This window comes from Poecilia mexicana, unplaced genomic scaffold, assembly GCF_051168715.1.
Source record: "Poecilia mexicana isolate PSO_F unplaced genomic scaffold, ASM5116871v1 scaffold_8, whole genome shotgun sequence".
In the NCBI taxonomy this organism is placed as follows: domain Eukaryota; kingdom Metazoa; phylum Chordata; class Actinopteri; order Cyprinodontiformes; family Poeciliidae; genus Poecilia; species Poecilia mexicana.
Genome location: NW_028263377.1, coordinates 22,454,178 through 22,476,356, shown reverse-complemented (window position 1 = coordinate 22,476,356; position 22,179 = coordinate 22,454,178). Strand labels below are relative to the sequence as shown.

The 22,179-nt window shown below is 38.3% G+C and overlaps 1 protein-coding gene across 1 annotated transcript in view; it reads right to left on the bottom strand.

The window, feature by feature from the left end:
• lasp1 (LIM and SH3 protein 1) overlaps nucleotides 1-22,179 on the bottom strand; it is a 37,272-nt gene that overhangs the window by 2,759 nt on the left and 12,334 nt on the right. Inside the window, exons 2-6 of the mRNA XM_015004811.2 lie at nucleotides 21,756-21,850; nucleotides 12,977-13,061; nucleotides 6,432-6,539; nucleotides 2,415-2,490; nucleotides 1,096-1,193 (exon numbers count right to left, since the gene is read on the bottom strand). Coding sequence (XP_014860297.1) covers nucleotides 1,096-1,193; nucleotides 2,415-2,490; nucleotides 6,432-6,539; nucleotides 12,977-13,061; nucleotides 21,756-21,850 — 462 coding nt within the window. The remainder of the gene's footprint in view (nucleotides 1-1,095; nucleotides 1,194-2,414; nucleotides 2,491-6,431; nucleotides 6,540-12,976; nucleotides 13,062-21,755; nucleotides 21,851-22,179) is intronic.

Genomic DNA, 22,179 nt, shown 5'->3' with positions numbered 1-22,179 from the left:
CACCTTAAAATGTGTTAAAAGATTGAAAAGTATGAAACAAGCTAATTATAATCAGGAAACTGGATAGTCGCATTCTGTTTTTTTTCTCAGAAAGGAAGGTGTCAAACAGAAAACCTACTAGTTTTCACTCTATCAGGTAAAAATTAGTTTGTAAAAGGGGAAAAAACAGCTTTAACAAGCTAGTTGTGCAAGAAGGATGAATAAAAACCAGAATTCTGCAGCATCAGTTAACGTAAAGGACGACACAAACGAAGCTCCTACATTTCACGCCAATCTCTAGCAAAAACTAAACATAACAAAATAAAAATACTTACACCGTCTACACAATATGTAGACCAACTTTCTTTACTGAAAACAAACTGATAAAAACATTTCAAATAAAAAAATAAAGCTGATTTTTTCAAAACTTGAACCAGAGACTCCTTTCACATCTCAACAGGATTCTCAAAAGATTTATTTTACTTAATCTATAAAGAACTGAAGTAGGGCTAAAAATGATTAATCAATAGTTAATTAGTTGAAATAATTGTCAACCAATTTAGTAACTGATTAATTGTTAACTGCAATACGCAGACTTTAAAAAAGACAATTTGCTGATAACTTACTCAGGGCTGTAATTAGGCCAAAATTGCACAAAAACCTTCATCTATAAATATTTTCTACCAAGAAATTCAAATAATTAATCAGAAAATAACCACCAGATCAGCCCTATACTGAACATTGATGCTCGGTCGAGCGCTCAGCTTTTCACATATTGACGTTAAAAGCATTTTTTAGTTGCAGATGCATCCTTTGCTACAAATGATCATTAAAAGAATGCTTATTTCATTTTAAGCAATAACATTTTAGTTTTCTTAAAAAAAGGAATTTAGTTATTTGTTTATTTTCATCTTTTAATGTACTTCTACTTTTGCATAAAAAGGCTTAAATGGCAAAATGAAAAAAATCGGCAGAAAGTGCCAATTTTTATACGATTAATTGACAGGATAACCGATTAATCGTCAGGACAACTGATAGGTTAACTGATTCAAATAATCAGTTGCAGACCAAAACAGAAACAAAACATTTTTAAATGAAACGCGCGAATGCTCTCACCCCAGAACTGGGACGATTAGCAGGAGCCTCACGCACTGGTTCAGGAGTAGGCTCACGTTGGTGGTAGTCCTGGGAGGCTGCAGGCTGCTGGTAAGAGCCTGATAAAAAGGAGAAGAAGAAAGGTGAAGGAGGGCACTTTAATGAGCTGCAAGCTAATTCCTGAGAGCTAAATCTGAAGCACAGCACCTGCTGGGAGCTGTGCGGTAGGAGGCTATAAATGTGCACATTCAAAGAAAAATACCTTCCACATGCCTTACAGTTTGGATGTACTGCTTCTTTGAGAGAACGATAGATTGGGAAAAAAAAAAAAAGACAGCAAGTCAAGGCAAGCTATTAACTTCCCTGTTGCTCAACATCTAAACAATATATCTCTGTTTGAATTTGCAAATCAAGCATGTAAAATAAACCAGCCGTCTGACTCATCGTGCTGGATCTTTTCCACTGAGCTGCTGCAGCACTTTTTCTTTTGCGCTCCCTTGCAGTGAATTAGCAAATGCACCCTGATCTGTTTTGTATACAGCCACAGCAATAACAAATGTCAATTTAAAATTGCACAGATGTTCACCATTAAAAAACCTCTGAAAATGTGTATTTACATTCTTAAGTCTTTGGTGCAGAAACTGGTTGAAAATCAATCTATTAACTGTGTGTTTTTGTTTGTTTGTGTAAGGTGGAGATGGGATTGTGCATGAAAACGGACGAACGGAGGTTCACCATTTAGACTAACAACATGAAAAAGACACAGTCAAAACTGTTTTCCTTCTTACAGATAAATTCTGTTTATGTCTGAGACATGACTGACCTGTTTCGCTTTTTGCAGATCTGACACTTTGGATATCTCACAAATATTAATGTACACAGAAAAACTTTACAATAATTTTATATTGCAGCAGAAAGACTTTCAGTATTCAAGATACTGCATGAATGAACAGGCACATTATTGCATGGGAAATGCAAAGAAATTTGCAAGGTAACACACAAAAACCCCATTTATTTTTCACCAGATCCCCTAGGGGGCTCCAAAAATGAGTGAACTCAGCATTTTTCATGTTTATTATCCCAAAGTTTCTAACTGAACACTTGAGCAATATGTTTAAACAACTTAAAGTGGTACTATGGTTGCTGTCCGGATTGTGAAACGACTGTAGCAATGCAGTTATTTATAGCTGGGCGATGAACAAGTTGCAACAAAAACCCCTGAAAGGCAAGAAGTGAGTGAATCCATCAAAAAAAAAAAAAAAAAAAGCAGTAAATTACTCTGAAGCTACACTTCTGACTGCTTCTCTGATGATTTATGTGTCGAGTTTCAGGATAGATACCTTGGTTGGGGTTGCTAGGCTGATATGGAGCATCTGCACCAGTCTTCATCTTCTCAAAATCCTCATGGTATTTGATCTGAAACACACAAACGGTGAGTCAGCTCACATCAGGCATGGACAATGCACCGTCAAATTCAATCTTGCATGGAGTTTTTCCCCCCCTTGCACAGCCTGTCAGTTCATTTTCCAGCCACCAGAGGGCTCCCACTTCCTGTGTTTTAGTTTCTCCCGCTGCTGATAGGTGGGGTGCGCTACGTGCTGCCACGGCTGGGGAAGCAGCTTGATGCTTAGAGGAAATGACATCTCCACAGCCGGAAGTATCGTGAGGTCAGAGTTGCACGACAACCCACACACATCATGAAGCAAAAGCGCGTCAAAAAAAAAAAAAAAAAAAAAAAAAAGAAAAAGGAAGAAATTCAAAAATTCAGGGTGAGAAAATAAGATTAAGTATAGGAAAACCAAAGATACACAAAGGGAGGTACAGTGACATGTAGCGTCTTACAAAACTCAATGGATTTAATTGCAACTATATGCAGAAAACCAACATCTAGTGGAGCATGAGAGTAAAATGCTTGGATGAAGAGTTTTCATCATCTCTTATCTCATTACATCTTATTTACAGATGAGACTTAATGTGGCATGCAGCTTTGCACACCCCAGATGATTTTTAGGTAGACTGAGGTCGTCCATCACATTTCAGGACTCAATCGGATTATTTAACTAAACAAGGGGTGTTCAAAGTGCGGCCTGGGGGCCATTTGTGGCCCTTGGACTGAGCTTTTATGCCCCAACCCTTACAAGAACAATGCAAATTAAACTTTTAATTTTGAATCAGGGTAAAATAATTACAAATATGTTTTTTGTGGAATGGAAGATGTTAAGTATTTGTCTTTTAATAAACAAACTTTTATAAGTACAGCCACGTCTATCCTGAGACTTTTACTGAGAAGTCAACTTTTCTGCACCCAAATCAGCTTTAATATAATTTATTAAACTTGGCTAACTATCGCAAGCATTTTGAAAAAAAGTGACCAAATAAATTTATCGAACTGGGCCTAAAGGAATTTGAAAATTATATCCCGTTGTTATAATACAGAAAATGTGCAACATTCTAGTCAAGTGTGGGTGTATGAAGAAAAAAAAAAGTCTGTCTACTTTATTTGTTGGATCTTATTTGTTTTTTTATTTTCTTGGCCTGGAAGTAGTTTTCACCTGATGATTTTGGCCCAAAATGTTTGGACACGCCTGATCTAAACCAGTCTGTTTTGGAGGTTTTCCAGCCTCCATTATGGTTTTCTTCCTGGGTCGCGCTTTTAAATAAAAACTCTGGCTAAACTCACAACTCTCACCAAATTTTATTTGCATATGAAATAAGAACATTTGCAAAGCCCTGATGGAGCCATCCCCTTTTTTAATGGTGTGGCTTCAAGCAGAACTTCATAGGTTTTTTATCTTACCGCTCCTCTAAGAACATCAATACCTCTCCCATTGATTAAGCCTGTCACAATAATCAATTAATCACATGCCAAATTAAAACAAGATGGATAATTCCCATTTGCATAATTGCGTTTCTCGTGGCTCTCTTTACAAATGACAAAAGCTTTCAGTCTGATCTCAACTAGTCCCTTTTTTTAAGGGACATTTTTTTTTGAAGGGGAATTTTGTTCAGAGGCTCCATTTTATTTGTCGTTTCTGTTGCGTTGCTCATTTAGTTAAAATGTCTTCCAGTGTGAGTGTTCAATTTTTGTTAGGAATTAAAGTTTATCCATCTTTCTGACGGTGTACTTGCATTATTATGCCATTACTATTACATTACATTAAAATGGTAGCAAAACAATAATATTTATTGCAGTAAATCTGGGACAATTTATTGTCAGAGCTGCAGTTTCCAAGCTTCAGAGCTACTGCCTCAATCCCCACTCAGCTCCTTCAGACTAGCCAGAAGCAATTAGCAAACACCTGGTTGAACTGCGCATCAGCAAAGCTCATCATATGAGCTACTTCTCAGTGCAACGCTGGTAGAAACGTTGTTAAAAGGTTAATGGAGGAGCGATGCTGTGGTGACTTCCTGAAGGCAGAGTTTCAGAAGGAACAGGAGTTTTTAAAGAAACAGAAATCCAACTTCAGGAAGTAAATTTCAATATATTTGATACATGTGGCGCTTTTAACAACTGAAGTTAACAGTTGATTATGCTATAAAATGACACATAAATAACACTGCGCTTGCCCAGGTCGCCAGGCAGGAATTCACACACATGATTTTATTTAATTGCTTCAGTGTAAAAAGCAGTAGAATAAAAATGCACAGGAGTAGTTTGTGATTCAAGGTTAAGAATAAAGAAAATGCACAACTTTTTGTTGATTTATCACTCAAAATCCCAATAAAAATGCACTGAAGTCTAGAATGCATTAATACTTCTGCAAGACAATAACTGCATGATAAAAAACACACTAGAGTGATGACACTGGGGCTGAATAACCCACCCCTCTTATTACCAGGCTGGTAACAGACTGACTCACAGCGTCTGGGTCAAGATTCAAACGCCCCCATCTCAAAGGGCCCACTGTGCTGCCGGCGTTCGCAGCGAGTGTATTCACAGACTGGATGGGATGACCGTGTTTGTCCAAGAACAGTGAAGCTAGTGAGTGAGACAACACAGTCGCTGTTCTTGAGAGCAATATGCTAAGAGAGAGTGTGTGAGGGAGATTGTTTTAGCTTATTTTGAGGGAGCAGGTTGAACAGATAGCGTCTGTGTGGATTTAATGCGATAAGTAAAACTCCTCAGATATACAAGTTCTCCGTTTTTGCTGTTTGACAGCAAGTGAAGATTTGTTTCGTGGAAGAAAGGAGAAAAAAACAGCAGGAAAGTGTAGCTCTTCCTTAATGATCGGCTGCAAATGACGGACTGATTGCAAGCAGATGTCTGATCAGGTTTAACTAAAAGCACTTCACTCAGAACCGCATCAGTGTTTGTTAAACAGATGTGGCTTGTGTGTGTACATCCATATGTACATGTCATATATATGTGCATCGTTCCCACCCGTAAACACTTCCTTGATCTCAGACAAGCAGGATCTTTCATTGCATGAAAGCAGCAATTACCCATCACCCTCAACACTAATTATGTCATTAGTGAGGCCGGTGCAGAGCCGGTTGTGTGTAATGATGTGTTTTGTGTGTGAGTCTGTTTCACATGAAAATAAAGGACTTTGTGGAAGACTTTGAGGAGAGACTGGGGAAAGGAAATCAACATTTGATGCACTTCCAGTCCTGTTTTCACACCAAAATGGTAAATCAACAATTTTAGTGGAAGAAAAGAGGTGAACGAAGGTACAACTTATGAAAAAATCTAGATTTTCATTTCTTGAAGCAGTTTTATAAGTACTATTGTGCAATGGGTTCCCATCCATTTCTGGTTCAGTAATTGCAGATTTTCCTGTGAAACTTGACTAAATTATTTGCAAAAAAAATTATTTTGGAGAGCATATATAAAATATGCTGAAATACTCAACATGCTACTAGCTGGCTTTTGCAAATTACCCATTTGAGGCGCATCTTTTATTTTCCCTGGTGTTGATTGACTGAGCAGAAATAAGAAACACTGTAGATATTAGCTTTTGAGGAAGTTCTAAAATGGCTTCTACTGTGCACATATCTGGTGTTAAAATAAATAAAATAATATTAAAAGTTTTAGAGGATCTCTCAAGTATTCACTGATTTCTCGAGGGTGCACAATAGATGCTTCTGCAGTTTCCTCTGATGACTCAAAGAAACATAACACCTAGCAAGCCTAATTTGACAGAAAGGTTAGCTTGAGGTTAGAAAATTTAATAAAAGGAACCAACAAGCTCATTTTAGCTCAACCTGCATAGTCATCAACCACAAATTGAATCTTCTATTTTGCAAGAGAGAAACAAAATTAATCAGTTCATTGCACATTGTCTTCAAACGAGTATAAAACAGTTTTCTCCAGTTGATAGTGATTTGTTTTAGTGGTCCTTGCTGTCAACACTTACATTGCTGATCTGGTCCTGCGTTTTCTTAATTCTCTGCAGCTCTGGCGTGTCGGCGACCACGCTGAAACCTTTGCCCTTATTCTTCTCAAAGTCCTCCTTGTAATGAACCTGCGCGACAAGATGTCAGAGAGGAGGAAACGATTAAAAATCGGCAAGTGTGGAACATACGTTTGGGGGGGAAAATGGCTCCAAATGGATGCTTGTGAGTCAACAAATACAGAGCAGATTATATTTTATGGATGCTTTGACCTAGATTCTTAGATAGTTGGGATTAGCTTCCACCTCGTAACCACTTGGTTCCTGTGTTTGTAATGGTTTTATTGTGCTAATAAAAGACTTTTATAGATGCATGAAAAATGTTCTCCGGCTGGATTTACTACCGCTTCACACTATTAGAAAACAGCAACAAGTTAAAATGTTACAGCAAAGTGGGACACTTGGCAAAATGTTCAAACTAGCAGCTGTTTACAATGAACAAAGCAAACTATTTAGTAGAACAAATATGACGAAATGTTTCTCCAAATTAAAACACAAAATCCTATGATCTTGGGGTTATGTGGGTGGCAGACATTTTTTTAATCCCAACAGATATTTTTCTAAGATTTCAAGTCCAGGTCTTGTTCTGAAACAAAGCCTTAGTTGCCTTGGACATATTTCAGCTGGTGCGGTTCGCTTTCACACTGCACTTTGTGGAACGAACCAAAACCTTTGAAAAACCTGTTCCCCTCCTCGCCTGTGGGGGCGCTGCACCACGAACTACTGCAGGAAACGACAAAAAAACTGAAGAGGAAGACATGAGCACAACTTCCTTCTTCATGAAGAGTAAATAAAAATGGAGTAGACGTCACATTTTAGCGGTTGTAGGATTTCTTTTTGGTCTTCAGTAAAACACGACAATCATTTCTCCAGCATTTGTTTGGTTTGCATTTACCCAGAATGCCCTGTGCTGTCGTCCACTTCCTGCATTTGGAGCAGCGTGTATTAATTTTATTTAACTGAACTGTCCTTGTGTAATTTCCTTAAAATACACACCCCTTAATAAATGTGAGTTATGGTAATAAACCTAATTTGCAGTGGGGATTTGAGTAATTTTAGATAAATTGAAACACTTACATATTTGCTAAACTAACACATTGTTCTGTGTTTTGTCTTTGTCCTACATGTATCCATTTTTATGCATACCCTGTTTTTTTGTTCATTCTCTTATGTAAATGGTTATTTTGTAGATAAATACCTTTGTTTGTTAGTCTGTAATGTTTGTTTTGTATGCACTAATTGGTGTGTAAAAAAAACAACAAACAAACATCCCACATTATTACTATTATAGTTTGTTGTTACAGTAAACATGGGTATGACATTTCTATTACACCAGGAAGTCGTGCCGCTAAAACAGCCGCAATTTATGCTTGATATAAAACACAGATAAGTCAGCTGTGTGTGCTTCATGTGTGCAAGCAGAACAAGGTGGGTTCTGCGCGTATCGCTCAGTTTTTCTGTGATGACGTCAACTTCCTGTTTGCTTAGGAGTGCAGGCCTTCCATACAGGACATGTTGGCAACCATATATGGTCAAAACGAGAGGTAGTGAGTGACAAACGGTGTTTGAGTGAGCGTTTCCAACCCCACCCACCCGTTTCTGACCCTGAGGGCAGAGGAGGAAATGTCCAGCCCAGGCAAAACTGTTAGCCACGAGTTTTCTCTGACTGCCTCAAAATGGAGAGCTCCAGCTGAAGATGAAACAGGAAGGCATTACCAGGTGTTATTTTTGAAGCACCCAGTCTCGGTCTAACCTCCCTGCGAGAGATAGCTGCAGTTTGCAACCAAGAAACAAATACCTACCCCCCCTCTCAGATGTCTAAATAATGTTTGACACGGCCTAATAGACTGCTGACCGATCCTCCTCTAATCTTTTGACGCCTTGTGATGAGATGACACGGCTGTGATTCACACATAATCTGAGCGAGTACATGATTCAGCGTGATACGCCCATGCTTCAGTCAGTCTCCTGTGACGTATGGAACCACGAGAATATAACTGCAGCAGAAATTCAAACCCTGAAAAAGGGACACGTTGGGAATAAAGCGGTCTCGACTCAGTCTCGTTTGATTTCCCAAACCCATCTCCTTTGTCTTTTAGGGTCAACACCCCTGCTCGCTCTGCGCCAATCGCATTTTTGCTTTCTTTCCCCACCCACGACTTTTCCTCTTTCATTCATTCATTCATATTTTAAAGCTTCAACAGCATCAGAAACTCCTCCTCGAGATCTAAAGCTTTTATTTCATCCTTCCTCCTTCCATTTGCATTCCTGCGGCATTCTCTTTCTTGGGATTTTGCTTTTATCTCCTCCTTTAACCTGCACACCTCTTTTTTTGCCTCGTTCATCGCTTCTTCGATTCATTCAGACTGCTTTCTACATTTCTCCCTTTCTTGTGCCCTTTTTCCTTTCAGTTTTCCCCCGCAAAGTCTTGTAATGAGGTGTGACAAACCTCTACCCTGCTGCCATAGCAATAGGGTTCCTCTAGCAACACAGCTCCATGAACGGTGGGGATGAGAAGCTGAATACAGTTACTGTTTTCTTCAAGTCCTTTCAACTTTCTTACAGTGATCCAAAGGCAAGTTAAAATATAGTATGTAACGAACCTTTTGAATAAAAAAGGGGGTGTTAAGAGTTGTTATTCTGGTATTTTCATAGAAGCTCCGCACTGGAAGCTTTTCCAAAACAACCTTCACTTTTATTTTCAGAACAAATGTATTTCGACACCTCAGCAGAAAATGAAGTTCCTTCTTTTAAATGTTGGCACTGAAAACATTTCCAAGTATCGGTTTACTGAACACCAAACATTTAGAAACAACAAAAAGAAAGCTGTGCAATCTTCATGCAGTTGAAATCTGATTTCTACATACAACAAATATGAAGATACACACATCTTTCTCTCACTGAATAAAAAAACTTTTCTAATGTATGTAAAATAAAATTTCAATGTTTGCAAACAGAAATAATTTGGGTAATTCTAACTACGCTAAAACAATAAAAGTTTGGTCCGATTTAACTTCAGACAGTGAGGGGAAAAAAAGTCCGTCTTTTTATTCATTTCATGAAAATATCTGGTTTCAACTGTACATGCTTCCTTTATGATGGGGGATGTCTAGATGTATGGCCCACATGGAAAAACACCATCTGTCCCTCAGTTTCTTAACTAACCCCCCTCTCCATATGACCAACATCCCCACTCCACAGAGCACCCTTCTTTCTCTCTCTCACACACACACACACGCACACACACGCACACACACACACACATACACACACACACACACACACACCCCTTGTCTTATCTGTAGTGTCTGACAATGACATTCGGATTAGACCCACGCTTTGATAAGCCCTGCCCTCCTATCAGCACAACACTCTCTCTTCCCTGCTGCACGCTGAGAAAACACTCCTCCTTCACAGCTTCTCACACATTTTCTCCTGCTTCTCTCCATCTAGATTAATACAGCAATACTTCTTAAAGTTGAGCTTTTTTTTTGTCTCTAGAGGAGGCATTTTTAGCCAGTTTGTGCACCTAAGTTCCCACAATCACAAACAAGTTCCTTGAATACCAAAGTTTGACAGTCACCAATAAGAGAAGTGAAACCACAGACAGCCTCAAAGGTTTTTGAGTGTCAAAATAGTTTTGCACCAGATTTAATTAATTGGTTTTCAGACACTTTAGGTGTGACTGCTGGAGGCAGACACCAACCCCCTGCAATAAAATCTGGATAATTAAATTAGAAAGATATTCTGGTCTTTACGTTTGCTTTATGACATTATGGAGTAAAAATAAAATCTCCATTTTTTTTCATACCAGATTTGATTTTAATCATTTGTTTTCTTGATTTATTTTCTGCAAAAATAAACTAGAAATGACAGAAAATGTGGCTTTTATTTTGATCATGCCTTTTGACCAACAATGAAGCATTGACCAACATATTTGATGTGTACGAGTTTGGTGATGACCCTCATCAAAATGTAATGTTTGTTCAATTATTGACTATATTTATAACTTTATTTTCTGTATATTTTTTTTTACTTTGAACCACCGTGATGCTGAATGTGCTGTACAGATAAACTTGATTGATTGATTGATTGATTGATTTTGTGAATTGTATGGTGGAATATCAGGGCAAGGCTACAAGAGTTTATCAGAATGTCTTCAAATTTTAAAATTAAGGGAATAAAAGTTGTGTTAGTGGAAAAAAAGTGTTAAAAGAGGAAATATTTCCTTATCTGTAACACCTATGATTAAAGTATAACTTGACAAGATGCTCATCATTCTTTTTATTTTTTTTGCCATTTCTTGTTTGAATTATCATAAAATTACAACTTTATCCTCCTCTGATAGCATGACGTCTTTATAATAAGCCTTATTGACAATACTCCACAGACTACATGGAAAACCTGTGTAAATGAAGCAGCAGATGACATGGAAAATCATCCGAAACGGTGGAAATTTCACACTGGATTTCAAGCACTTTGAATTGTGTTTCTCTCCACTCTTCCCCTGAAATCTGGGACCTTGATTTTCAAACCAAATCCCAGTCCATCCTTTTTTTCTGGACCCAGGTACAAATCTTTTGAAGTCTCTGGTTCAAGAGTGACTCAACACACCTTCAGACTCGCTCTTAAATCTAAATCATGTTCACAATTCTTAAAAAACGACAGCTATTTTTTGCTGTTTGTGCTTTTTCTACAACATTTTTCTTTCCACTCAATGCAAGTGTGCATAATGAATCTACAAGGAAATAAATAAATCCACTCTTTACTCATTTCCCAATTTACTAAGACTGCTGCTGACTTTATAGACTTTTGAATTATTATATTTTTAGGTACCTCTTTTGATGTCAGAACACACTTTTGCAGAATAAAAACAGATTCTCCGTGGCCCTCTGATGTGCTACTACTAAAGCCGGGTGCTGTTGCCAAGGTGGGGGTGTGTTGAGTCTGTAAAAATTTTTATTTTGCAAGCATGAAAATAATAATAAATGTGACTCATGACAGGATGAAAGCTTTTGCAGCAGAACACAACCTTTGAACAGGAAGAGCAATGTTTATTACGTCAACCCCTCGTCATGGCTGATTGGAGTAGATAGGATAATTCCAATACGTTTGAGTAAAACACGTTTATTTATTCAGTGGGAATGTATAAAAATAGACCTGATAGAGAATTTTCCCACAAGGCTTTTAGGCAATGCTAATTCGTTGCAAATAGGGCACTGGACTGGAAAATTACATGGAGGGAAAACTGCAGCAGTGAAATCAAAATCCATCTGGTGACGGCATTGCAAAAACACAGAGTGATAGGTCAAACATTACAACTATGACACAGTAAAAGCAGGAATGGGTAAATTACCTCTACTTCATCCAGGTAATTCTCATGAAAATAAGCTACATTTCCCTGACTGCTGCTGTGTGGATGAGTCTTGATTCAGGGTAAGGCTAAACTACAACAACCAGATAAAAACCAAGGTTTTCTGCCAAGTTATTATATAAAAACATAACATTAGCCTAAAATGTTCCATGTTTTAGACTCCATAGTGTCTAAAAGCTGCAGGATTGTTCAAATATACAGCAAGACTGATGATGCTGTTTGTACATATTTAAGCTAATTTTAGTTTTTTTTTAGGATCAATTTGTCCTGTTTATCTTTTAATGTTAAAAGTTTGGTGTTCATCAGAAAAACGCTAAATTCGACACAAAACAATTCTGACTTGTTAGATTTCTGTTTCTTTTTTCCTGATTTAAATGTTCCAGGTTAAACAAGTGTCAATATCAGTCAAAGATAACCTGAGTACATATAAAACACAGCTTATCGCTGCTCCAGTTTTCTATCAGTGAAGTTTTTTTGTCATCTGTTCAATGCACGATGCGTTGATTGGCGTACTTTAAACTGCCGGGCAGCAACGAGGCTGGAGCGTGGCAAGTAAAGATGATCTAATCTTTCCAAAATATCTTAATTCATGATTTTGAATTATGAAAGGTTAGCTTTTTACATGGGAGCTGCTGTTTGTATTAGTTGTACACCAATATAGCCATCCTGAGTTCCTTAATTTTGGGAAATTGGCTGATAAATAAGAAATTGATCATATCTACCAAACTTATCTACATCCAGAAAGGTTTAAAAAATCAGCCAGTTGCTTCTTGCTCTATTGGGATAGAGGACTGACTCACCAGGCCACGTTTGCACATGTGCTGTTAATAATCACCCTACTCTTGCCAACTTTGTGACTGTCGCGATAGTGGGCGACAAAAAAGACACTGTATCACCAAAATTTGATGAAACACTGCAAGTTGTGGGTTTGTTTAGCTTTTGGTTTAGAAGTTGACCACTTCCAAAGTTTGTTGAGGCTCAACACTGAGACTGGGAATGAGAACTATCCAAGACATGTGTGAAAACACCTGCATAACTCAACTCAAACCAACCAGCAACTTCCAAATTCCTAAAAGGAGAGTGATGGGTCATTTGGTAAATAATGAATACTTTGCTTGGCTAAGTTTCAGGTTACCTGGCTCTGCATCTTGGTCTGCTGTTTGAGGCGGAGGTTCTCTGGAGTATCAGCCACACAGGTGAAGTTTGTCTTGGGGTAGTGTCTGTAAAACAAAACATGGAGGACACCAGTGAATATCAATGAAGTTACCAGCTTCCACTCTGACGCACAGCAAGGCTCAAACCTCGCCTGCTAAGAGAAAAAACGGCATAAATCAAGCAGCGTGCAGACTGTGGCCCCAATGTGGAGGCATTTGTTATTCAAGGTGGTCCTGACGTTGAATTAGGAGCGCCTGTAGACAAAAAGCATGTCAGCATTAACAATGGTTTGTCAGTGAGAGCCAAAGAAGCCTGAAAAAGCAGAAATACAAGAAAGGGACTGAGATGGTGGGTGGAAACCTCAAGGTTCCAGAGTTGGGAAACAAGCCATAGCAGGTGTAGGAAAAGCTTTTCAGAAACACAAAGCACAGGAATACACTCTCACACTTGTGGGCACGGTGCTATGGGGATAACAGGAAGACAAACAGCATGCAGCAGACGCAGCAACGAGGTCAAACAGACGGTGTGAATGATGCTGTGGGGCCCTCCCTTCAGTAGAGCATGAAGGAGACTTTTCTTTTTTAACGATTTTAGATGCATCTTCCTTTCATTCAGAGAAAACACTGTCTGAAACACACATGATTTAAGCAGTAGACTAGCTGCGTTTCCATTGACCATATAATAGAAATATTTTAGGTTTCAAAATAAATTTGCTTAATTGAAACACACCAATTAAGAAGAAATCTCTCTTCTCTCAAGTTTCGCCACTAGCCTGAGGTGATTTTTTTGTCCACATCAAAATTTTAAAATATATTTCACAAAAGTGCAATGGAAACACTTTTTTTTGCGTTGCACGAGTCCCATGATCAACAACAGGATGTTACTACTGGCGGAAACCATGAAGAAAAAGGAAGTAATTGGAGGAGGATGGCACGGCATGTTCTTTAATGACTTATCGCATGAACAAACTTATTCACATGTGAATCTAATTATATTTCTTTTTAATTGAAACAATTGCGAAATTGTGTTTTTTTTTTAGATATTAGTGGAATTTAGACAAATTTCTGCGCACATTTGTAATAGAAATGCAGCTACTGACGGCTGTGGGCAGAGGAAAAACTTTAGGACATCTTAAGTTTCTAAGACTTAAATAGAAAGTGGCTTGCATGCATTGCAATTTGCCAGAGTACTTTTTATTTCCACTAAAGCACATCAAGTATGCATTTACAGAAAAAAAAATTCCAGTGAGTGTAAAAAACGATTCTGTATGTTCTGTGATTGAGTCACCATTCAGCTTTTATTCTTCACTGGAGACAGACTGCCTGAACTCCCATTGGTAGGCAGTATATGTGAAGCATCAGACAGTGTTGTTCTATAATGGAGGCTTTCAAGTAAATGCAACCCTGGGTCAACAAGTAATGGTGTCTGCCAGCTCATTCAGTCCTAAAGGCAGAAAACCACATGGTGCATGCCTAGTGGGAGACGAAAACCCCCAACAGTGCATCTAGCAGCTTATCTGGACTTCGTTTCCCAGACTGCCTCAGGATACTCTGTGTCCCTAAAAATCTTTAGATGCTACAAACGCCTCTGAGTGGCCCACTTTGCCAATATGTTTACAATATCATTGAAAATATACTCAACTAACTCGATGAGAGTTTTCTCAATGCAACAACCATAGTTGGTGAATTGCTAAAAAATAATTTGGGGAAAAGTTTTACACAGAAGTTAAAAATGAAAATACTTTAAACCCAGACATTTGATCTTTCTCTGCACCCGTCTCTGCTCACTCTGGCCTTTTTAAGGCAACGAGTTTAAATAAAGCAGCTGCTGTCTGACATTCAGATGCAGTGGTTTGCAAAGCTAGTAGTTTCGTTGTTCAAATATCTAATCATAGAAGCACAGACATTTTCCTACACCGTCACGTCAGTATTTCATGTATGATCGTGTCTTGCAGAAGTATTAATGTCATTTTGCAACTGCAATTTAGATTTTTTGTGATACCAACACAAAACAGTAAATAGCTATGAATTTGTTTTTATAATTATTTTATCCTCCACAAAAATGAAATCTACAGGGTGACCTTGTATTCAACGTCCTTGAGTCAACCTACCTATTATTGAAATTAAAGTTTAGTCTTTTAGGACATGCCTCTAACAACTTTGTACATTTAGGGAGCATTTATCTGTTTTTCAGTGGAGAGTGTCAAACAAATTTCAAGTTTTGCTGCAAATTCTCAGTTGAATTTAGATCTGAACTTTGACTAGACAATTGTAGTGCATTAATATACTTTGATCTAAACTAGGGGTGACCCACTCCAGTTTTCCAGAGTGAGTGTCTTGCATGGTTTGGATATATCTCTGAACCAACACAGATTCATTAATACCGAATTGCCTCCCTGGTTTTCTGAAGTTTTGCAGGTGTCCCCTAATTAACCAATCATTTGATCATGTGATTGGTTCATTCTGGGAACGAAGTAAAACGTGAAGAAGAGTTTTCACAAAGCTCGAGTTGAGCAACACCGTTCCACTGCACGTTTACAGAAGCAGTTCAATCATTCTTTCAGGAACCATGCAGTTTTTATAATTTAAAAAAAAATGCATTCTCGCCCACCCCAGTTTGGTTTAATCAAACCAAAATTCACTTGTCTAGAAAGTCCGGTTTGTTTGGGGAGGAGTGAAAGCGCATCAGCACTCCGATGGGGACCAACAAAGCCAACTCTGGTTTCGGTTCGGTTGAAGTGAACACCGGTGCGGCTCAAACATATATGTGAACACCGTTCCAAAAGCAATAAGCAGGTCAGTCTTTTGTAACGTCTGTAAAGGAAGATTTAATTGTAATGTTTGTCGTTGACATCCAGGAAGAATAGTCCCTACTGTGGTAAAGATTAATAGGGATTCTTGAACAAATTCTGAGTAAATACAAACAAAACAAATGTGTGAATCTAGGGCTAGCAGGAGAAATGTCTTTGTCTTTTTACCAAAGACAATAGAGAAATCTTTCACGCACTGAAATCCGACAGTACTCCATGTTTATTCACATTTAGCTTAGAAGGAAGTTGCGCTCTTGTCGTCTTTGAAGATTTTTGTGTTGTTTTCTTCAGTGGTTCTTAGTTTTTCCAATTGGTTTGGATCCTTTGACACGTTTGACAAATGCAGAAGTGAACCGCACCAGCTAAAAATGTTGCCATTTTGGTACCCACTCAAACCAATTCTACTGTACTAGCAGGTGTGAAAACACCCAAACAAATGTTACTTGGTGGCAGCAAGAGACAAAATCCTCTGGATTATAAAGGTTGGTGACCCGTTTGACAAGGACAGTTGTGTCATGGCTTATTTTCTCTGAAGCTGGGTGATTTATGGTGAAAGGCTGCTTTTCATAAAGCATCTCAGTCCCTAAAAATCCCCTTCTTGTCAGAGGTAGTGGGTGTGTAACTGAGCTCATAATCAACATCAGTGTTTCTCCCACTTTTGATCCGTCTTTGGAGCCTCCCGTTGCACACAGGGGCCAGTAAATACCTTACATTTGCAACATGCTTGGATATTAAGAGTCATACCATCAGATCTTGTAGCATTTGTCAGTGTGAACACTCATTTTTTTGTGTTTTCACAGCCGGTTAACGGCACAACCAAGTCACAAGACCACTCATCTACCTGTCAGGCAGTACACTGGGTTAATAAGCCGCACACAGGAAACTGGTGCGAGCACAAAGAAGAGTGATAAAAACAGAGGGGATGTGAGGATGGGGGAGGAGAAGGGGCTCATGCATGTGTAATCACAAACACAAGCGGCCTACTGTGCGGGAGGAGAGGCCTGTTTTCAGGGAGGAAACAGGAGATGATGCAGTCAGCTCGCCTCAGACCTGGAAAGGTTGTTACATGTCACTCAGCTGCAATATCTCATAATATTCAACTGGGTGGAAGAATGACGCAACATGGCAGGAAATGTAGAACTGGCTTTATCAGAGACAAGGCTGCTACAAATTACAGGCAGGGCTGAGTGTTTTATGAACCTGAAGAGTCCACGTCATAATTCATGAACTGGACATTCTCAGTCTAGTCTATTGAAATGAAAAGCAGCCACCAACAAACACTTGAGAGTTGGAACAAAGTATGAGGAGCTGTTTATTAATAATTGACCACGAGTGCTGTAATGATGAGAACAGAAACCAAAAGCAATAAATCAACACATAAAACCAAAGTATGACAAACGATTAATCAATTACTGTAATAACTGTTGTAGCACTATTTAAAGTGTAAAAGGACTAGATGGAAAAAATCAGAAGACTAGAATTCGTCTACTGGAGCTGTTGTCAGTAATCAATAAAACAATACAAAAGAACTGCTTTCAATACCATGTATTAGACAAAAATTAAAGTGAACAATGCAAGACAAACATACATAGGACCAAAAATAAAAACAAACAAAAAAATATACACAGTACTGCGGCCGTCCTTCATTGATTTGTGCACAACTGGTCTTGACTTCCCCGCTGGTCAGTCCAAAACCTGACCGACACACATTCAGAAGTCCATGGTTGAATTATCCAGATATTTAAGTTGATAATGTCCCAGCGCAAGTTCTTTCGGATGAAAAGATGAATAATGGAGTGTGTGCCTGAGTGGTGAGATGGAGGGGGAATTGATACAGACCAGACCAGGATGAAGTGATTCTTGGGGCTCTCCTGGCTCCAGCCAGTTTTCAGAAGCTCGCCATCTTTTACCCTAAAAAGGGATCACCTGGCCAATTTCAATAATAGTTGGGAGCATGGCAGCTTCAAGGCTCCAAACTCACTGGATTTTTTGGATCTGTAGCTCCTTTGTCTCCAGCTCTCCCCCTCACACCTGACTGGGGAAAGCTGGAGCAAGCCTAAATAATTACATCAGGTGTGTCAATTGGCTGCATGCATTGTGTGACTGACTGTCACTCTAACCAATGGGGCAGTAAGGCGGGACTAAGAGCAGTTTTTTCACCCTGGGTTACACTGTCTAACAATTTAGCACTCAATCATTAACTGAAGTAAAAAAAAACTAATTAACATATTAAGAGCAGGAGCTGTATAAAAAACAACACACATTTTGCATTCAAGATAAAAACACCATCTGTAAATATGTTCTACCCAGAACTCCTCTAATGTCGTCACTCAGTTCAGATTTACTAAGGAAATGCTAAGTTATTGTTTTTTAGGCAATCAAATTTTTATTTACCTATTTAAAAAGGAAGGTGGTTAAAAGAAAAAAAATCTTTTTTCATCCAATTAATCATCAGAATAATTGATAGATGAATCAGTTACTAAAACAATCATTAGTTGAGGCTCTAAACTAAACTGATGCTCAGCTTAATAGACTTTCAGTCATTAAGGTAATTTACAACCATCAGAGACCAAAGACCGTCAGAGTTTTTCAATCAGCTCATCGCCTTTCTCCGTCTCCCACAAGCCGCGGTGACTGCATTATCTACCGAGGGGAGAGACTCTCAGGGAAGAGGGTGGGAATCCAGAAAAAACAAACAGCGCCTATATCAATTACCAAGGTCAAACATAATGGAGTAATGATAAAGTAGTTATCCCACAGGCGGACGGGAACAGAACGTAGCCTGCATTCCTTTCCTGGAGCTGCAGCCTCTTCAACTGATGATGTTTACTCTCACAAGGCTTACATTAAACAAACAGAGGGAGGCATAATAAGCACACTCTGAAGGGCCATGCAGAGAGAGACCAGGGGAAGGAAGGAGGAAAAGCAAAATGAGACGATTTCTTTTACTTTTGGAGAAGTGTAGAGTAGTTGACACCTGCTGGAAGTTTACACCTTAATGTAAATATCCTTAAATTTTAAATGTCTGATTAGGTCATTATGGGTACGGCACTGGAACTGACATATTTATGGAAAATAACACATTAAAATATGCCAGCATAGCTTAGAAAACCTGAGTTATGACTGAATTTTGTTTACCCAATTCAGTTTTATGATGTGTGGATCGCATGTAAGCTCAGGATATGTGTATGCTAGAACAGTAACAGTTTCCAACTGGAGTAATCTCAAGCGTACACCAGTTCTGACTGGGTAAAATGCAAAAGACGACAAAATTAGCTCCTGGGAAAACCACAGAGTTCATCTACCTTGGAAACAACTCTGGAAATTCATGGAATGAGATTTTGTTTGTTGGTTTGTTTAACTCTTTTTTTTTTTTTCCTTCAACAGTATTGTTGGTGTGTCTAAAAGTATGTGGTATGAAAATAGCACTTCCTGTTGTGAAAGTGCAGAGCAAACTGAAGAACAGCTACATGTGATTCTCCAGGCAAATGGTTTACAACCACAACTCTTAACGCGTTTGCATTCAGACGCTACATAAGTGCTACTCTGCAATCAAAAGAATGCATTTTTAAAAATGGAAGTTTCTGCATTTCTAAAACTCTTCAGTCATCAGATAAAACACTCTTCCATTTTTATCTTTCCTTTTAAGACTTACAGGCAGTTCTTCTGAAAGCTGACATCTTAGGAAATATGACTCACTAATAAAATTACTAAGACATAGAAGTAAGTTACTCAAGAAACTTGAAGTTTGAGTTTTACCCCGAGTTAAAAAGGTTCTTAAGATTTAAAAACCAGTCATCCCATTGTGTTGCATCGACGTATCAAATTGAGCCTAAAACAGCATCTTCACGCCACAGTCCTTAAACATTTTCATATTTTGTTACAACTGCAAACTTTCATAAACAGAATAATTACTAAACTGAAGAAAATGATACAGTTTTAAAATGTTTTGCACATAAGAATCAGAAAATGGTGCAGAATGGATGGAGATAATCTGTAGTCATCAGATTAAAACCGTTTTGTTGCAGCTCTGACTGCATGTTTACGGTCGTTGGCCTTTTTTGGAAAGTTAAACATTAACCCTCGTTTGAATTCTTGTTTTTATCAGTGACTTCCCTGCTTTTAGTGCCATCAATCATCTGCTGTGACCAGCTTCAATGCCCTTGAGGGAGAATGCCATCCCCAAAGCACAATGCTGCCATCACCATGCTTAAAGATTCATATGCAATCTTAAATGGGTTTTTCTTTTATGGTTTCTTCTTAGCAGCAATTCTCTTCCATTAAAGCTAGATTGTCTGCAGCTCCTCCAGAGACACCAAGGGCCTCTTGGCTGCTTCCCTGAACAATGATCTCCTCGACCTGCCTGTTGCTTAAGGAGGGACGCCATGTTTTTGTAAACTAATCCTTTTTTAGTGGAATTAAGACAATTATTTGAAAACAAAATGCCTTATTTTCTTTTTATTTCATAATCATTTACTAGTTTGTGCCATCACAGATCACAGAAAATCATATTAAAACAACCATTAATTGTTTAAATTATATTTATTTGATTATTGAAATAATTGTCAGCTAATTTACTGATCGATTAATGATTAACTGGAGTACACAGACTCAAATAAAAGGCAAAACTCTGAGCAGTAATTAAGCAAAAACTGTTTAAAAATATATACATTCTGCATTAAGATGAAAAACTCATTTTTCTGTAAATATGTTCTACCCGTAACTCATTAAGTACACTCTTCAATTTCTGGAAAAAAAAAATCTATTAACCTTTTGTTATTCAATTTGCTAATCCAGAAAGTAAACAAATTAGTTCCACACTACATTAACGTTAAGTCAAGCAGAAAGGATTGGGCATTTTTCATGTTGATATTAGAAGTATTTTTTTAGCTGCACATTTATCCTTTGCTGCAAATGACCAAGGGTTCACTAAAGGAATGTTGTTTTTGCATTTTAGGCAATACAATGTTTATATTCTTATTTAAAGAAAAAAATTATTATTTTTTGCATTTGTTATGCATTTATTATGCATTTTTGATATATAAAATAAAATTAAGTGTTCTAATGAAAAATCAGAAGAATGTGCAAGTTAATTTATCCAATTTATCACCAGGATGATTCGTTAGATGCAGCCCTAGAAAATACATTAAGCTTTTATGTTGTGACATGACAAAATATGAAAGAAAAAAAAAATCAGTGGGTATCAACAGCTGTCACATGTCAAGATGTCGAATTTGCAGCTAATCTTTGGCCTTGCACAAGAAGGGGAAAAAAAAGCGTCAGACCTAATGTTTATCTCTGAAATTATTCACGACAGGGGAGAAGTCGCACATCCCATCACCAAAACACGAATGTCGAACTGGGATCAAGCCGACAGTAAAAAGACAGCTCCTTTATACATTTCTCACTCAATAAAATGGCAGCTCAGCAAATGAGCTTGTCAGGACACGAAGCAACGCCTCTTTCCCTCGCTCCCTCTCTGAACGTGCACACACTCTCCCGCTCTCACACACGGGCTCAAGAGGAGGAGGAGGAAGTTATTATGCGTAACATGAGAGGGGAGGGGATTCCATGGATTCCTGTTGGGAACTTCAGCATGTACTGAAGCATGAGGGAACATGCTAGTTTCTCGAGTCCACCTCTGTCACTGTAGAGGAACTTGAGGAATTTCCTTTGTTGATACCCTTCTTCCCCATTGAGAAGGGGGAGGGAGGGAAGCACTTTCCCACACAGGCCTTCACTTTGAGGGGGGGAGCTGGAATAGATGCAGATAAATAGGAGAGGAGGAAGAGAGGGGCCGTAGTTGGGTTGCACCACTCACACAAACATTTAGTCCAATTTCAGAGCTATGCACAAATTAAATGGAGACTTCAGGCTGAAGCCCTTGAATGTAAAGCGTGTGACATTCCCTGAGACGTCCACAGAAAGATGATTTAGCTAGAAAACTTACGCATTGCAGTATGGTCTCTTCTCGAAGCCTTTGTAATTCTTCATGTTTAGAGTCATTTTGCAGATCTCGCAGCTGAAGCATCCTTTATGCCAGTACTGTAAGAAAGACACAAGACAACAGGTGGAGTTTTTATTTGTAGTCAGGACAAATTTATTACAGGCATGATTTTCTTGCAATGGAAAATGTACAACCATGTTTATCCATAGATTTTAATTGAAAAGCCCATTTTGCAGCACCCAAATCAGCTTCTGTTCAACTTATTTAACTTTACTAAATGTAGGAAGCATTTTGAAAGAAAGTGACCAAAATCCTGGTCTTACAACCAGATATAAATTTGCTCAGTTTAGCCCCAAATTATTTAAGAAGTAGTTGTCTTTTTTTATTGCAGCAGATGTGCAAAATATATGTTATGTTATGGATCTCC